Here is a 16,488-nt window from a genome sequence, read left to right as displayed (position 1 = left end):
ACGGAACCACAATAGCTACCATTTAACCCAGCTTGTCTCAGAGTTTCCTCCAACTTATCAACTACATAGTTCCAAAAAAAAAAAAAGGAGACACCCGTGTCTGTGCGACTGAAGAAGAGCCCCCGAATCTTCCCTGGTGCCTGTGGAGGGATAGATAGGACAGAGGGCAGAAATGAGGAGCGTGGGCTCTTTGCCGCCCTGTAGAACCTGCTGTCAGGGGTTTGTGGCAGCCGGAGGTGAAAGCGGAGCTCCCGAAGTGTCTAAAGAGAGGTAAAAGAAACGAGACGCAGGCTGTTAGGGTTACGGAGTCCTCGCGCGGCTCGTCTTAGGCGCGCCAAGCTGCCAGCAATCAGCAGATGGCCGGAGAGGGAGACGGGAGGGAGAGGATGGCATTAGCAGATGATGGGCTGATGCTGTAGTGAAGGATTCAGACGCAGTCCTTGCTCCCTCCTGATGTCTTTGCGGCTCTGGTTGTCTGTGGTGGATATAAGAGGACCAGTGACCACGGTCAGTATAAATCTCCAGTCTAAATGACCTTCTGGGCTGTGGTTGCACTTCTGGTTTTTAAGCTATTGTATTCACTTGAAAGCTTTCAATTTTGTAGGGAGGGCTTTGAAGTGAGAAGAGAAATTCTGAGTGGCAACAGACAACAGTGTATTAGAGCCTTTATTCTTCTAAAACCAAACTCAGTTCCATTTCTGTTTTCTTGACAGGGCTGGTGGACGAGGCTATTGATACCAAATCTCTGTTGGATGCTTCTGAAGAAGCAATTAAAAAAGACCTGGACAAGTGTAAGGTAGCCATGGCTAATATTCAGCCTCAGATGCTGGTAGCTGGAGCAACCAGCATTGCGCGTCGGGCCAACCGGATCCTGCTGGTTGCTAAGAGGGAGGTGGAGAACTCTGAGGACCCGAAGTTCCGTGAGGCTGTGAAAGCTGCCTCTGATGAATTAAGCAAGACCATCTCCCCAATGGTGATGGATGCCAAGGCAGTGGCTGGAAACATTTCTGACCCTGGTAAGCAGCAGTGCATGGCGCCTTTCATCCTACCTGCAAGGCTAACTCGGCAGAGATGGGAAAGGAGTAGGCATCCACAACTACCGCATCCAAAACCTCGGAGTAAAAGTATAGACAATGCCTGGTGTGGTGCTTTCTTCTCTGATCGCAGCACTCAGGATGCTGAGGCAGGAGGATAACTGAGTTTCAGGCCAGTCTGGGCTATTTAGCCAGTTTGAGGGCAGGCAGGGTTATAGAATGAGACCATGTCTCAAAAAACCCAAACAAAAAAACTGTAGACATTCAGTTTGAGAATGTTGTATTAATCTTTCCTTCTGTTCAGTTTTGTGTAGTATTGCCAGGCTTGCCGATGTCTGGATCGGTATCTCTCTGCTTTCTTCACATTGTCTGGCTTCCTAGCCCAGTTCATAGTCATTATTTTGGAAACTTAAAAAAGCAAACAAACAAAACAACCAACAAACTAACTAGCTACCCACCTGCCAACCATTTAGTTCATGAAGTTGGTATGACTTCTCCTCTTACAGACAATGACCTCTCTGTAGAGAATCTTGTTTTTGTCAGATCTAGAGTGCCTAAACTAACTCGGGTTTCTTAGCCCTACATGAAAGAATTTGAGTTTCCTTCAGCTCCATTTAGATTCTAGTTTCAGTATCACTAGAGGAGATCATAACTGCAGCCGCTCGTGTGGTTCCAATCGTGTCTATTCCTTCCCCTTTGGAAGCCAGCATTTCCCATCTCATGGGGAGAATCTAGGCTGCCTGACTCACTACTGACCTAGGCAGAATCTCTCTCAGATTCCCAGTCCACCATCATTGTGGGTGCATTTGATCTTTGCATTGGAATTTCTAAATATTTTAGCAGATCAAGATAAGGATTAACACACTGAATGCCAACTAGAGCACAGACGTAGAAAGGTGAGATGTACTCTAGGGAGCTGCAGCCCCAATCTGGAGCTGACATCTCCACTCAGTGACTCTGCACTCAGCAGGCCTGTCTCATGACCATGCTTCATCATGAGAGAAGCGATGGGTACCACCTGAGCCTGGCTCCCACCCAGGATTCTCCCAAGCACTTGAGTTGTACCATCAGAAGGCACGCTCACCGCTGTAGGAACAACTGCCCTGGGCCACCTCCTCAGGGCCTCTGACCTGCCCCACTTCCCTGTCCCTGCCCGTGATTCCCACTGGCAGCTTCACATCCAGCCTCGTTAATGGGAACCAGTTCTTCTGCTGGACGGGCAGTGCCTTGGGCCCTGACCTGGCCGGCTGAAAGTGAGAGTGTGTTCTGTTTAGGCCTGCAAAAGAGCTTCCTGGACTCAGGATACCGGATCCTGGGAGCCGTGGCCAAGGTCAGAGAAGCCTTCCAGCCTCAGGAGCCTGACTTCCCGCCTCCTCCACCAGACCTTGAACAGCTCCGAGTAAGTAAGCTCAGAGATGGGGGGATTTGAGCAGCCAGGGGTTGAGCCTGCGCGAGAGGCAGATCTGCTTTTACCTGCTCCAGGTCCAGGTGGCTTGTGTAGCTTTCGTGTGGTTAATTAGAGACAGACCTTGATTTTCATTCCTGAATTGCGTGGCATCATAACCCAGCACTTCCTATGTCCTTAACGTGACGCTAGCCTGTGTGACAGGGTGAGAAGGGAGCAGGTAAGTGCAGTTGTGGTAGGTGATGAGGGACGAGTTGTAGAAGAGTTTGGACATTTGATGGTGAGGATTTTGCTAAGAGGGGGATTGCAGTATTTGACTCTTGTTAGGTTCTTGCCTTTCTCTCTTTTTAGTAACAAAATTAATACTTGATTTTAAACATATTAAAAAATTGTGTGTGTGTGTGTGTGTGTGTGTGTGTGTGTGTGTGTGTGTCTGTGTCTGTGTGCGTGCGCGCATGTGCAGGGGCATATGCAATTTGTGCTTGTGCTTGTGGAGGACAGAGGGCACCTTCAGGTGTTGTCTGTCAGGAGCTACCCACCTTCATCTTGGAGCCAGGCTTGTCTCCGCCTCCTCAGGGCTGGAGTTACAAGTACACACCACCATGCCCAGTCACTGTTTGGGGGTTTGGTTTTGGTTTTTTGAGACAAGGTTTCTTTACACAGCCTTGGTTGTTCTGGAACTCACTATTAGACCAGGCTGGCCTCAAGATCTCACAGAGATCTGCTTCCTCAGTGCTGGGATTAAAGGTGTTCACCACCACGCAGGCCACTGCTGAGTTTTTTACTTGGGTGCTAGAGATCAAACTGGGGTCTCCATGCTTGCGTGGCAAGTGCTCTTCTACCACCCCAGACCAAGAAGAACTCAGATTTTTAAACAGTTTTTTATTTTATATGTACGAGTGCTTTGCACTGCTTGCATGCCTAGTATCCTCAGAGCCCAGAGGTGGCATCAGGGCCCCTGGATTCAGAGTTAGGGATAGCTGTGAGCTGCTTTGTGGGTGCTGGGAATTTGAACCCATGTTTTCTGGAGGAGCAACAAGTGTTCTTAACTGCTGAGCCATCCCTCTAGGCCCTCAAATCTTTTTGTAATTCTTTCCCACTAAGTACCACGAATATAATTTTCCATGGTTTACGAATAAGCTAGTTGAGTAATATCCTAGAAACAGAAATAGTAATGATCATATGCAGATATCTACTTCAGCTAACAGTTTAGTAATATGCTGATTTGGGAAAAGCGTATCAAGACAATTGTATTTACTGCCTTTGGTCCTTCAGTATGTTTTCTTTTTTTTAAAATTTTTTTATTTTTTGGTTTTTCAAGAGAAGGTTTCTCTGTGTAGCCCTTGCTATCCTGGAGCTTGCTCTGTAGCCCAGGCTGGCCTCGAACTCACAGAGATCCACCTGTCTGCCTCCCGAGTGCTGAGATTAAAGGCATGTGCCGCCGCCGCCGCCGCCACCACCCACCCGGCTATGTTTTCTTATTTAATGTCAGTAAATGAGGTCAGGTTGGTTAAGGACAGAACTGGGTCACTACACATAGGTAGGATCAATGGTTTCCCAGTTTTCAACATTTCTTTACACTGTCCAGTGAGGCTCTTGATGGGAAGAGCCACACAAGAGTGACGTTCCTGGTAAGTGGCTCCTTTGAGTCATGGCATTTAGAATTAGTGATGTAGAGATCCCGTGGCAGATGCAGAATTTGAAGCTCCAGTGAGAAGGTATTGCCTCCCATTTGCCCTTTGACAACCAGAGCCAGAACCAGATCCAGGCCTTACATCTTCTATGGGGATTGGCTTTGGGATTGTTGATCTGGTAATGCTATCCATGCCTCCCAAGGTAGACGACCAACACACAGCTGTGAGTTTCTTGTAGAGAAGAAAAAATGTTTTTTAGTGAGACCACACAGATGGGCCTGATGGCTGGGTGTGGGCGGTCTGACATGGAGTCAGTGTGGGCAGGTTTTTCTAGACTGGTTTTTGGTAGTAGCTCCTAGGACTTACGCTGACATAAGCCTGCTTTTTCACACTTGCAGCTAACTGATGAGCTTGCTCCTCCTAAACCACCGCTGCCTGAGGGTGAAGTCCCTCCACCCAGGCCCCCACCCCCAGAAGAGAAGGATGAGGAGTTCCCCGAGCAGAAAGCTGGGGAGGTGATCAACCAGCCCATGATGATGGCCGCCAGGCAGCTCCATGACGAGGCTCGGAAGTGGTCTAGCAAGGTAAGCTCCGAGACGTCCCTCCTCAAGCACGGGAGTCTTCCCAGCAAGGATGGAGAGCCGTAGCCACAGCCCAGGAAGAAGTCTGTCCGGAGTCACCTTCCTTCTTGCTTACAGCCTGTGTTTCAGGCAGTGTGTTGGTTCTTTTCACCAGGGATTCAGAGATGTAGTATTCAGTCTGTAGTAGTTGATGGCTTGCCTCTCCTTGGGCAAAAGTGAAAACTGGGGCGTCTGTGGCTAAAGAAGGGTTTCGCCTTCTTTTTCCGTTAGTGTCAGCTCTGACTCTTGACATTTGGGTTTTTTTTTTTTTAGAAACTTGATCTTTCTTGGATTATTGAACATTTTCCGATGCTCCATTACTAACAGGCAAAACCTCAGTTGGGAAAGTATCTTTCGTGGACTTTGCTGGATGAAATCTGTTCTTTTCTTTCAATTCTTGCATTAAGAAGCAGGCAGATCGGTGTCTCAGAAGCAGTGTGTTTTTGTCCTTGCTCGGAGTCATTCTGTCCCTCCCACTTTGCTCAAGACAGCTCCAGGTTAGCCTCAGGTCAGCTAGTTTGAAAGTCTAAATATTAATGGTGTGGGTGAAAATCTGGATGGGAGTGCGGTCCTGCCTCCCTGTCCCGCCTGTTTCCCTGAGCGCTGCAAATGACTGGTAGCTTTGCTTGCGTAGAGAGAAATCCTTTTGCTCATTTAGCAGTGAGATGTGGTTCTCAGCTCTAAACTGTTTCTAATGCATCCCGAACTCCAGCCCTTCATTCCCACTGTATTCCTCAGTTTTACATCCTCAACTGAATGTGCTTTGTGAGGGAACTGGTTGGCCCACCCCTCCAGGCTGAGAAATTGACCTTGGTTTTTAATCCAGTGTTAGAACTGTTAGCTGGGAGTCCAGGTTCCCAGGAGTGGAAACCTTGCTAGTGCTGGACCTGACCCGTGGAATTATTTATGATGGTGTCTCTCCAACACCCCCAGGATCATGTAGCACAAATCCTACTCTGCATGGAGAATGGGAGAGAGTGGCAATAGTGTTGATTTTCCTCAAAGAAAATATAAATGTAACTATAGTAACCCACATTTATTTTGAAGAACACAAAAGTACACGTGGACTGTAAAGGTGGAACTTCAGAGGGTCAGGCAGTGTTTGCCCCGCTCTGCTCAGTGTCTTCAGAAGTCCAGGCCAGAAGGTCTGATTTCATGACTTCACTGGCTTTTGAGCTGTGTATGAAAGGGGAAGGAACATGTGTTTGTATCTGTCCGTCTGTCTTTGTGCAGCCTGTCACTCTGAACCGTAGCAACAGCAAACTGCTCTTCTCTTCCCAGGAATCGGGTGAGTCTTGGTTGAGACGGTTTAGGAGAAAGGACAGGTGGTGCTAAACCCCTCCCTGGCCCCGTGTTCTCCACCTTCTTTGCACTCTTTGGAGATGGCTTTTGTATGTAGCATAAGAATTTTTATTTTTGTTCTTGTTTTTTTAAGGATTATTTTTATTCATGCCTATGGATGTTTTGCCTGCATCTGTGTCTGTGTACCACATGGGTGCAGTGCCCACGAGAGCCAGGAGAGGGTGTCAGGTCCCCTGGAACTGTAGTTACAGATGGTTGTGAACAATCATGGGGGTGCTGGGAATTGAGTCCAGGTCCTGGAGTAGACTAGTCAATGCTCTTAATCACTGAGCTGTCTTCCCAGCCCAAGGATTTCTACTTTTAATATTTAAAAGTTTTTCTGTTTTTTGAGACAGTCTCATGACTCACTGGTCTCCAGCATGGTCTTCTGTCTCTGCCTCTGAAGTGCTAGGACTACAGAAATGCACTGGTAGGAATTAGACTTTTTGGAACTTTTGATAAAATTCCATAAGAACACACATTTAAATAAAATTCACTAGAATTCCATGTGAACACTTCCTGGTGTAAACCTGTATTCATCAGTCTTTATGTAAATGGCTTGGCTTCATTAGAGCAATTCCTTTTCTTCCCATTACAGCTTGTTCTTAGCTTCTGTTCTCTGTATCTCCCCAAGCCCTTACAATTCCCACCTTTGATATAAAATTCATGTTCTTCCCCTCTTGGTCCTGTTCTTTCATAAGCACCCATTTTGGGTTCATATGAGGGCTCCTCAGGGCTTAGCCTCCTTTTGTTGCCAAGTCTGTGTGCTACCTGATCTGTGAACTAGTAAGTTGAGTTTGGGCTGAGTGAGAAGCTATTTTCAACAAAAGAGAGAATTAGGTTGTATCCAGAAGGCAGTGCTTTCAACTGCCACAGTAAGCAATTGTGGAAGCTTTGTCTTTGAAGATCTTTTTACGGAGAAAGAGGCTGAAATATGTAGGTTTTTCATCGTAGGAACTAGATGAGGTGTCTTCTCAAGGCTCCTTATAGCTAGCTGGGCAGTTGTAGGGTATTTGGTAACTCCTTTTCATGCACCATTATGTTGATTTTCTTGTCTGTTTCTTGGTTTGCTGTTACTTTTGACATACCATTTCTAATCTGGGACTTGTAATTCCTAAAGGAAACAGTGACAGCTGCAGAGCTGCATGTTCCAGGATGATGAATAGTGAGTATCTGATTGAGGAGGATGCTCCGTTTTCCTTTTCAAACAGCGCATTTGGCTGTGTTTACTTGTTCCCTCTGGATTTCTTTGAAAGGTAATGACTACTGGGTTGTTTGATTCCCCAGACGTGATTCTGGTCAGCTTTAACTTCAGCAACAAGCATATATTGCGTTCTTTGGAAACCTTTCACTAGAGCAAATTTCTTTCCTTATTTCAAGGTGACTTAGGCTGGAGGCCGAGTTCCTGTCTTTGAGCCTTGGTTCCCCTGGTTCCTGGAGAGCATGCCATTTTCTTTCCCATTCCAGGCAAGCTTTGGTTACTAAACTAGCTGAAGCTCCGTTTCCCAAGTCCTGTTGTTCTTACTAACACTATCCCTATTTTTCACCCTTCCTGCCATCGACAAAGCCGGGTACCCCAGCCGCTCAGGTGGGTATAGGAGTTGTAGCTGAGGCAGATGCGGCTGATGCTGTTGGGTTCCCTTTTCCCTCTGACATGGAAGACGATTACGAACCTGAGCTGCTGTTAATGCCATCTAATCAGCCGGTCAACCAGCCCATTCTGGCCGCGGCTCAGTCCTTGCATCGGGAAGCTACCAAGTGGTCTAGTAAGGTACTGATCGGTACCCCCAGTTGGGGGCTGCTCCAAATGCATCCGGCCATGTGCAGCCTTGACACCTTGCATCACTCATTATCTGTGCGGGTCCTGTGAGTCTTGAGCCGGGCGGGCAACTGTCTGTCTGCACCTTGTTGTTAGGGCTGGCTTCACAAGTTTGGTAGGTTTGCTAATATCCAAATGAACCGCATTTATGTTTAGGGAATAAAGAGAAATGGGGTCACTTTTCAAAGGATTCATTTTCTTCCCATTTTTGTGGCCATTGTTGGAATTATAAATTCCTTGGGAAGCTGTAGATGCATCTCTCAGTGACTTCTAGGTCAGGAGCCCTTGGGGACCACTAAAAGTTCCCCTAGCTTGACCACCGAGCTTTGCTTGGCTCCCACTGACCTCTCACTGATGGCTCAGGCAGAGCTGATCAGGGCAAAAGCAGCCTTATATGGCAGAGTCTCTGGGGAGGACTGCTTGCTGCCCTGCACCTGGCTGTGACAGATGCCAGCCTTTGTGGGAGCCCACAGGGAAGGGGTGTTACTGCTTTTCCAGGTGTCTCAGAAGGGTTGGAAGTGGCCACAAGGAAAGCTGAGGGCCATCAGCTAGGTGACAGAGCCTTGGGTACTGAAGGACATTAACTTGGAGAGTTCAGGTGTAGATGGGATCACCTTGTTTGTTTTCCTGTGTAAAGATGGCATGTTGCAAGAGCCTGAAGATGGCGGGTAAAAACTAACCCTGGCACTGTGCTGTCTTCTAACCAAAGTCATGGAATCCTAAATTATCTCCGGTCTACACTGCAAGTTTGCCCAGAGGGCTTCAACTAACACATGCCTGTCCTCATGACCCCCCCAAACCTGTGTTCTTTCTAGCCTCAGTTGATTTCCTGTGACATGTGCCTTCCGCATCAGTGACGAGCTGCTTCCTGGTGCCTGCGGAGCCCTTGCAGATCACCGGGTGGCATGGTTTGTGTGTGTGTGCCTCACTGCACTGCGGAGAAACGGAGAAGCACGAGGGGACAAATGAGTGGGGCCTGGCCATTCAGTTAGTTTCACACTGCAGCTGCTGTAATTTTAGGTTGTTAAGGACATACAATAAATTGCTTAAATATTTCCTCATTATGATCCATGAGGATTTTAAGTGTGCCAAATGCCAAATCTCAGACAAACTGCCATCAATGAGAGGGGGTTCCTTTTATAGCCTGATTCAGGTTTATTTATTTATTTGATTCCTCCCTCAGCATCCTCCTAAGTGAACATTCCTTAATTGGAAGCTTCATTTAGCTGATAGGACTAGAGAACTGATTTGTGGAATCAATTTTTTTTAAAATGTGGACTGATTAAAGTAGTGTGCTTTTTCAGACCAACAGGTCAAGAGGCAGTAGAGGGAGACCAAAGTAGAAAATGCAGAAAATGTGCATTTCCCCCTTTTTCTCTCAGGCTGAGACTCATCACATAAAACGTTCTAGTGAAGTAGTGCAAGTACTTGGCTGCCGTTTACAAGAGAAAGATGAGAGGATGCTTTCAGCATCTGGAAAGCCTCCTCTGTGTTCTGCGCTGGCCAGCTCAACTGCTTTCTCCCCTGTATAGAGATGAAAATGCCTGTGTGACCGACTCCTTGGCTCTGGCCCTATGTTATTGACACAATTAACCTGGAGACGCTCAAGTGCTTGTCAGTGCTGTGCCTGGGGCGCCCACGTTGCCCTTTCAGACTAATTTCTGGGTCTTCTTTGTTTTCATTCAGGTTATTCTCTCTCACTGAGTGCAGGGGCAAGTGCCCTCTCTGCTGCCTCTCCAGTGCTTTTTCTTACACCAAACAGTACTTTCCCGTCTCCTTAGCTGCTAGAGGCTTCCAGAGGCTGCTAGAGCAGCAGGCTTCCTCCTGTTTTTCTTTCCTTAACTTGGCCAGTGTATGGGCAGAGCTCACGCTGTATCTTTGCTTCTCTCTAGGGCAACGACATCATTGCAGCAGCCAAGCGCATGGCTCTGCTGATGGCGGAGATGTCCCGGCTGGTAAGAGGGGGTAGTGGTACCAAGCGGGCACTTATTCAGTGTGCCAAGGACATCGCTAAGGCCTCTGATGAGGTGACTCGGCTGGCCAAGGAGGTTGCCAAGCAGTGCACAGATAAGCGGATTAGAACCAATCTCTTACAGGTACTTGGGGAAATAGGCTCGTGTGTGTGTGTGTGTGTGTGTGTGTGTGTGTGTGTGTGTGTGTGTGTGTGTGTGTGTGTATTTAACTAGAGGGGAGGGGAGGACAGGAGAGGAGGGGAGGGGAGGGAAGGGGAGGGGAGGGGAGAGGAAGAAAAGAGAAGAGAAGCACCTGGGTGGGAAGTGTGACTGACTATGAGGGAAAAGGCAGAGAAGCAATTTGGTGAATTGGGAGGAAGAGGCACTCATGAAAGAAAGGCACCAGCAGCGAGGCAGTGTGTGGGTACTTGGAAAAAATAGACTCGAAGTTTATTTCTAACCCAGTAGAGTTTGAATGCCTCCATTTATGAACCAATGGGGTCAGAACTGACCCTAGGGATAAAAAAACAAGTATAAGTGTGCTGCTCATTTATTGAGTACTTCTGCATGCCAGCGACTGGGAATGGAGTATATTTGCCTGGGTATATTTGCCTGGAAGGAACTTGGGGCAGACAACCAACAACCACCAAATGAAACTTTCTCTGTAGGTATGTGAGCGAATCCCAACTATAAGCACCCAGCTCAAAATCCTGTCCACAGTGAAGGCTACCATGCTGGGCCGGACCAACATCAGTGACGAGGAATCCGAGCAGGTATGTGCTGCTGCTCCGGCTTCCGTTTCTCTAGCTTCTTTGCTGTTTAATTTTAGCTTTAGGACAAACTTACCTCTGAATTAAGAATGCAGCAACCATCTCTTTCTTATCTTGCCTCTGGTGGGCCTGCTCTGAGCCACACTCCCCATTTTCTTATGGTAGAGAGCACATGTTGGTTACTTGTGTACAGAGGACCCATCATTATTTTAAAAGTTAAAACGAGAGAGACAATCTTTCCTCGTTAGGGAACTCACGAATAATTGGGGAGCCCAGCTGCTTCTGACTTGTACAGAGGCTAGGGGCTCCATTGAGGAACACGGAGGACACGCTTCCTGTCACCACAGCTGCTTACACCAGGTTATTTTAATCCAGCAGCTCTCACCTCCCCTACGATGGGAGCTTTATCAACGTCCCCAACTTCCAGGTCTTGCAAGTGGAGTTTGGTACTGGGTTACTTTCCTCAGTGGGATGTCTTCTGCCTAAAGATAGGTGAAGCTGGGAAAGGAAGGGTCAGACTGCGATTCATGCTAACGCACATCAAGTTAATTAACAATGCATGGTGAGCCTCTGTGAGGTCCATTCAATGAAAAAAGGTAGAAAGCGCGTGGCTGAACGGAACAAACAAAGGATACAGATGAGGAGTATTGAGTAGGACCTGACAGTTGTGAGTTTTGCTGGCAAGGCTCCAAGCCTTTCTGGGCCCATGAGCCTTCATAACAACAAGATGTTAGGAATTTAGACGACAGATACTTTCCTTAGAGCCCTCTGAAGTTTATGGACACATTCACTCATGTGACACATTTTTCTGGGGAAACTCTACAGCCTTCATTAAGTCCTCAAAAGACCTATAACTTAAAGATAGTATTACTGCCCTAGAGAATCAATGAGTTGTCTGTCTATGAGTAGATTTCTTGCTAGATTCCTGTCCTCTGAGTTTGTGTGTTTGGAAAATTAATGTACATACACTTATAAGGTAGTTGGTTGCTTGGTTTGATTATTATTATTATTATTATTTTGTTTTTTGAGACAGGTTTCTCTGTGTAGCTTTGTGCCTTTCCTGGAACTCACTGTAGCCCAGGCTGGCCTTGAACTCACAGAGATCCCCTTGCCTCTGCCTTCTGAGTGCTGGGATTAAAGGCGTGCGCCACCACTGCCCGGCTGGTTTATTTTCATTCGTTGTTTATTAAACGCCTCTTGTCCTTAATAGTGGAGAGCAGTGAACAAAAGTAACAAAAATCTCTGTCCTATGGAACTTAAAATTTAGTAAAGATAGATAAATCAACCCCCTCCCCTCAAAAAACCAAAAACAAATGCCGAGTAAAACAAAATCCATCCCCAAAACAATGTAGGTAGATATATAGCATACCAATTAGTGATAGATTTTATGAAGAAAAAGAATATTCTGAAGTGAAGAATGCTAGTTTAGGTGGTGTGTGAGTTAACACAAACAAAAAGGAAGGGTTCCCCTAACGTGACTGCTTAGCAAAGATCTGAAGGACAGTGGAGGGAGAGCCCTGGGTTACTTGGAAGAAAAGTGTTGCAGGTAGAGGAAATAGCAGGAGTCCTGAAAGATCACCACCTTTGGAAACCAAGATCGAGTACATGAAGTCATCCATACAAGGATGCAATGCACAGTCGATGGTGTGTTCTGTTTTGTTTATACAGTTAAAGCATCAGTGATGCAACAAGTGATGGACACCAGTACAGCTGGGGTTAACTGCAGTCAACGCCTGGCTTCATGGTTTCTTGAAGGCAGCATTGCATTAGGGACTGCAGTAATAGGGTGCTTTTTATTGCAGGCCACGGAGATGCTGGTTCATAATGCCCAGAACCTCATGCAGTCTGTGAAGGAGACTGTGCGAGAAGCAGAAGCAGCTTCAATCAAAATTCGAACAGATGCTGGATTTACTCTGCGCTGGGTCAGAAAGACTCCCTGGTACCAGTAGGTGCCTAGCCGAGCCTGGCTGGTACATAAGCCTCTGCTAGAGAGAAGAAAATGATGAGTTCCAGAAGCCATTCAGAGTTGCCGGGAGTAGAAATCAGTTCCTGGTCTCACACACCAGAAAGGAATGGGGGCTTCTTCACATAGAAAACATTTACACTCTTGTCATGGACACTTTGAACTGTGTCTCTGTATGAACCCTGTACTCTCAGTTACTCCTGTGCACAGTCACCCAGTAAGTGGACTGGGTCTCTAGCCCATGGATTTTACATAAGCTCAGAATAAGAGTGAACACTAGCTGGAAGCCCTGCTCTGCCCCAGGGAGCATTTCCCTCTCTGTTTACGGTTCACCGACTCCCCTTTTCCCCTTCAGGCCAAGACCTAGAGCCGAGGCAAGTCAGTTAATAACTGTGCTTCCAAAAGTTATTTTGGATTTTCCATGTTGCTGCTGACTCTGCCTACCTTCCCTGGGCTGTTTATCATTGCTGCAGGATAAGGTGATTTCTGGGGAGGGCCAGCTTATGTGGCCTGGATTCATTTCCTGCTTTCCCCTCATGTAATCCTAGTTCCTCACAATGTAAAACCAACTTTCATTGTCGGGAGGAAATCACTTTCTGTCTTTACCATGCCCCTGAGTAATATCTGTGCTAGGGAAACTTCCTGTCTCACATCCTGCCTTGCTTGGTTGCCAAGGTAACCATCCAGCAAACACACTGGTGCTCTCTGCCACTAGAGGGTCAGAGTAGCTGGGGTGTGATCCCGCCCGTCCTCTTAGTGGGCCACTCCCAGGTTTTCTATGCTTTGTCACTGCCAGTAGAGGTCCCTGCTGAGGCCTTAGCATTCATTCTTAGCCCCCCTTTTTTATTTCTGAGCTGAAATGCTGCATTTATTTTTAACCAAATCATCCAGGCTTTGGCAGTCTTCTATAACGTTTAAACAAGACTTTAAAGATACATAGGTATGTGTTTGTCTGTAGTCCCCCAGCCCACTTTTTTTTTTTTTTTTTTTAATTTTTGAGACTGGGTCTCTTTATACTGTGAGGCTAGTCTTGAACTTCTGGGTTCAAGCAATCTGCCTGCATCAGACTATTAGCACCTACCAACCACACTTGGTTTCCTTGTAACTTTGGAAGGTCCATTCAAAATTAAGTACTAAAAATTAGGGCTTGCTCCTTAAGAGACTTGATGGAAAGGCAGTCCTGTCTGAAAGACACTTCTTGTGTCAGGGAGACTAGCATTTGCAGATTACGATGCTGGTGCGGCTAGGGATAAAACAATAGAAATTATTATAATTCCTAGTTGCTTTTAACCAACTACAACCAAGTCTTTTTCATCCTCTCCCAAACATTCAAGAGTAATGAGTAGGATATCTAATTATCAGAAAGGTATGTTTCTTATCTGACAAAGTCAGAGAAAGCAACTTCCCCTTTTCTTATTTATCCCACAAGCATTTCCCAGGACATGAATACTTATTTCAGAAGTCAAGACCCAGAAGAATACAGGAGTGAGACCCTTTCTTGGATGTTCTTCCCATACCTATGTGTTCAGTCCCAACACTGAATGTGTACACCTTCAGTTGATCCTGTATACTCAGGCTTCCTCTCTTTCCTTTCAGCTGGTCATTTTCAAAGCTCTCAGCCTATCTTTATAGTTGCTTACCTGATATAAATGCATATCAATGCCTTTAAAGTATGACTCGATGCCAAAGATCACCTTTTGTTTTAAAGATCACCTAGAGGAACTCTGAGGAGTCACGTCTGCTCTCTCTCCGAGTTCCTCCCGTGCTGGGGAGGTTCACCCACCCGCCCGCCCGCCTGTCCGCTAGGTGTGCTGCGTCTCTCCAGTGTCAGTGCTTACACTGGAGACGAGGAAAACAGTCTCCGAAGAGTTAGAGATGCCACCACTAACAAACTACATTTATAAGCTAGGATTTATTATATACAAATATTTTCTGCCTCTTCTTTTGTTCTGTTTAAAACAATAAAATACATTTATATGAATAACGTTCTGAATGATGGACATGCTATTTTACTAACAACTTTAGGTCAGACTCATTTTTGAAGAATATAGCCAATGAAACTAAGATTGTGGATCTGGATTTTATTAATAAAAAAACTAAAAATTTTATTCAATCCATAAAGGAATGGAAATTAATAGTGTATTTATGTAAGAGGGTCTATGAGATAAAGGACAATCTTGGCAACTAAACATTAGAAGGAGCAGAAATCACAACTTACCAGTGGGCAAAGCAGCCAGATGGGGTTTACCCCTGATTGATGTAACTCTCATTTTAGATTTTTAGCTATTACTGGAGACCACAACTGTCCCTTAAAGAAGCTGAAGTTGTGAAATGTGAGGGGCACTTTTGTGTGTTTCAAACCCCAGTATAGAAGAGTTTTGTCAGGATCCACTAGGGCTGTGAGGCAAAACTATCTTTGCTTGAGGAAACACTGATTAAAACAAAAACATGTTTTTGCCTAATTTTCTAGAACCGGGAATGGGGGAAGTTATGTATTACTGCAGGATAAAATTTATCATTGCGCTGACTGAGAAGTTCCCAACTGTAGAAGTGGATCACAGCCCGTGTCCAAGGCTGCGGAAGAAACATAGCCAACACTGTAGTTGTTTTTTTCTAATCGTTGCTTCTAAGGACAACAAAACCAGCATATTCCCAGGTTTCTTCTGTAGCACCATTTAAGGAATGAACCCACCAGCTGAATTCTGTGTGTGTGTAGGGGGGAGGAGGGATGGCGCTACCTCTTGCAGAAAATAAGTATCTATTTTATTTGCTCTTAGATTATGGTTCCTTAAGAATATGGGGGAATATGCTGGATCAACCAGAACTCCAGAACTCCCATGTTTTAAAATCTTGGATCTATATGGGAAGTGGTGATGAAGATAGCTTTGGTCACTTTTACCATTAGTCTGTGACCAGAAAGGGGACACATTAACAAGATGAATGGCTATGAATGTGCTCTGCTTACGAAAAGGCCTCTTGTATGTTCTTCAAGCAACTATAACACAAGATGCCTAAAACAGTCTGGATATGAGAATGTTCCATCAACAATCAAACTTTAAAAAAAAAAAATCAGTTTGTTGCTTTCATATTTTTATTGACATGATAGCCAGAACTAGGGACAGGACTTACTGGGCTCTATCAAATTAATAAATACAATAACTGTAAAGGAACACAGTCTGTTTGGCTGTTTTAGCAGAAATTATTAGAGATGAGGGACTCTTGGTCTATGTTTTACTTTGATAGACAAGACTGCACAGGAGGAATGTTGGACAGTCTAGGTATGGATGGTGAGACAAAGGATTGTGAAGAAATTCAACTGTTATGATTGTTTTTTAGGTAAAAGAACTAGAGCTAGATAACCAATCTTAGTCAAAGGGAATAGATATTTTGCATTTTGACTTAAAGCTGCCAATCTAAGATTGGTTACTCAAGAAATTTCTATTTGAAATTGCAAAACTGGCCTTTCTCCGTTGATGAGGGCAACAGTAACTGCTCCTGTTACTGAGCACTCTAACAAGGAGTGACATAAGTCATAAAGAGCATGGTAAGGGAAAGATGAAAGAAAATAATGGGCCACAGGACAAGAAAACCAACAGTCTAAAGAAAAGCAAGGGGAAATGTCACAGGTCACAAGACTATGAAATAGGGAGAGCAAGCACTTCTATCCTTTCAGCCTTCCTCCATTTTCTTTATATCTAATGAGGCAAAGTCACTGTGTAAGGATTTCCAAGTGAATGATGCCGAAAGGAATGAGTCATAGGCCGACTTTCCAAGCTAACGCTCGACTGGTAGAAATCATCACCGAGGATGCTGTCTGTCCTTCAGTTGAACGTTCTTCTGTGTCCATGGCACAGCAAAGACACTGGAGCGCTGCAGTCGCGCTCTGACAAGGTGGGAGGTTTGGGAAGGTACCTATCACAACGGCCGTGGATACACATACTATGAAGAGG

General features: G+C 45.7%; 1 protein-coding gene across 2 annotated transcripts in view; it reads left to right on the top strand.

Annotated features, from left to right (window-relative positions):
- Vcl (vinculin) overlaps positions 1 to 14,522 on the top strand; it is a 99,504-nt gene extending 84,982 nt beyond the window's left edge. Inside the window, exons 16-22 of one of the 2 annotated variants that reach the window (XM_006984771.4) lie at positions 714 to 1,016; positions 2,309 to 2,433; positions 4,472 to 4,657; positions 7,602 to 7,805; positions 9,746 to 9,949; positions 10,474 to 10,578; positions 12,378 to 14,522. In XM_006984771.4, coding sequence (XP_006984833.1) covers positions 714 to 1,016; positions 2,309 to 2,433; positions 4,472 to 4,657; positions 7,602 to 7,805; positions 9,746 to 9,949; positions 10,474 to 10,578; positions 12,378 to 12,524 — 1,274 coding nt within the window. In that variant the 3' untranslated portion in view covers positions 12,525 to 14,522. The remainder of the gene's footprint in view (positions 1 to 713; positions 1,017 to 2,308; positions 2,434 to 4,471; positions 4,658 to 7,601; positions 7,806 to 9,745; positions 9,950 to 10,473; positions 10,579 to 12,377) is intronic. The other variant, XM_006984773.4, reaches the window with a different exon arrangement.
- The last annotated feature ends 1,966 nt before the right edge of the window (positions 14,523 to 16,488 follow it).

This window comes from Peromyscus maniculatus, chromosome 9 (assembly GCF_049852395.1).
Source record: "Peromyscus maniculatus bairdii isolate BWxNUB_F1_BW_parent chromosome 9, HU_Pman_BW_mat_3.1, whole genome shotgun sequence".
Classification (NCBI taxonomy): domain Eukaryota; kingdom Metazoa; phylum Chordata; class Mammalia; order Rodentia; family Cricetidae; genus Peromyscus; species Peromyscus maniculatus.
This window is presented reverse-complemented; position numbering and strand designations above follow the sequence as displayed.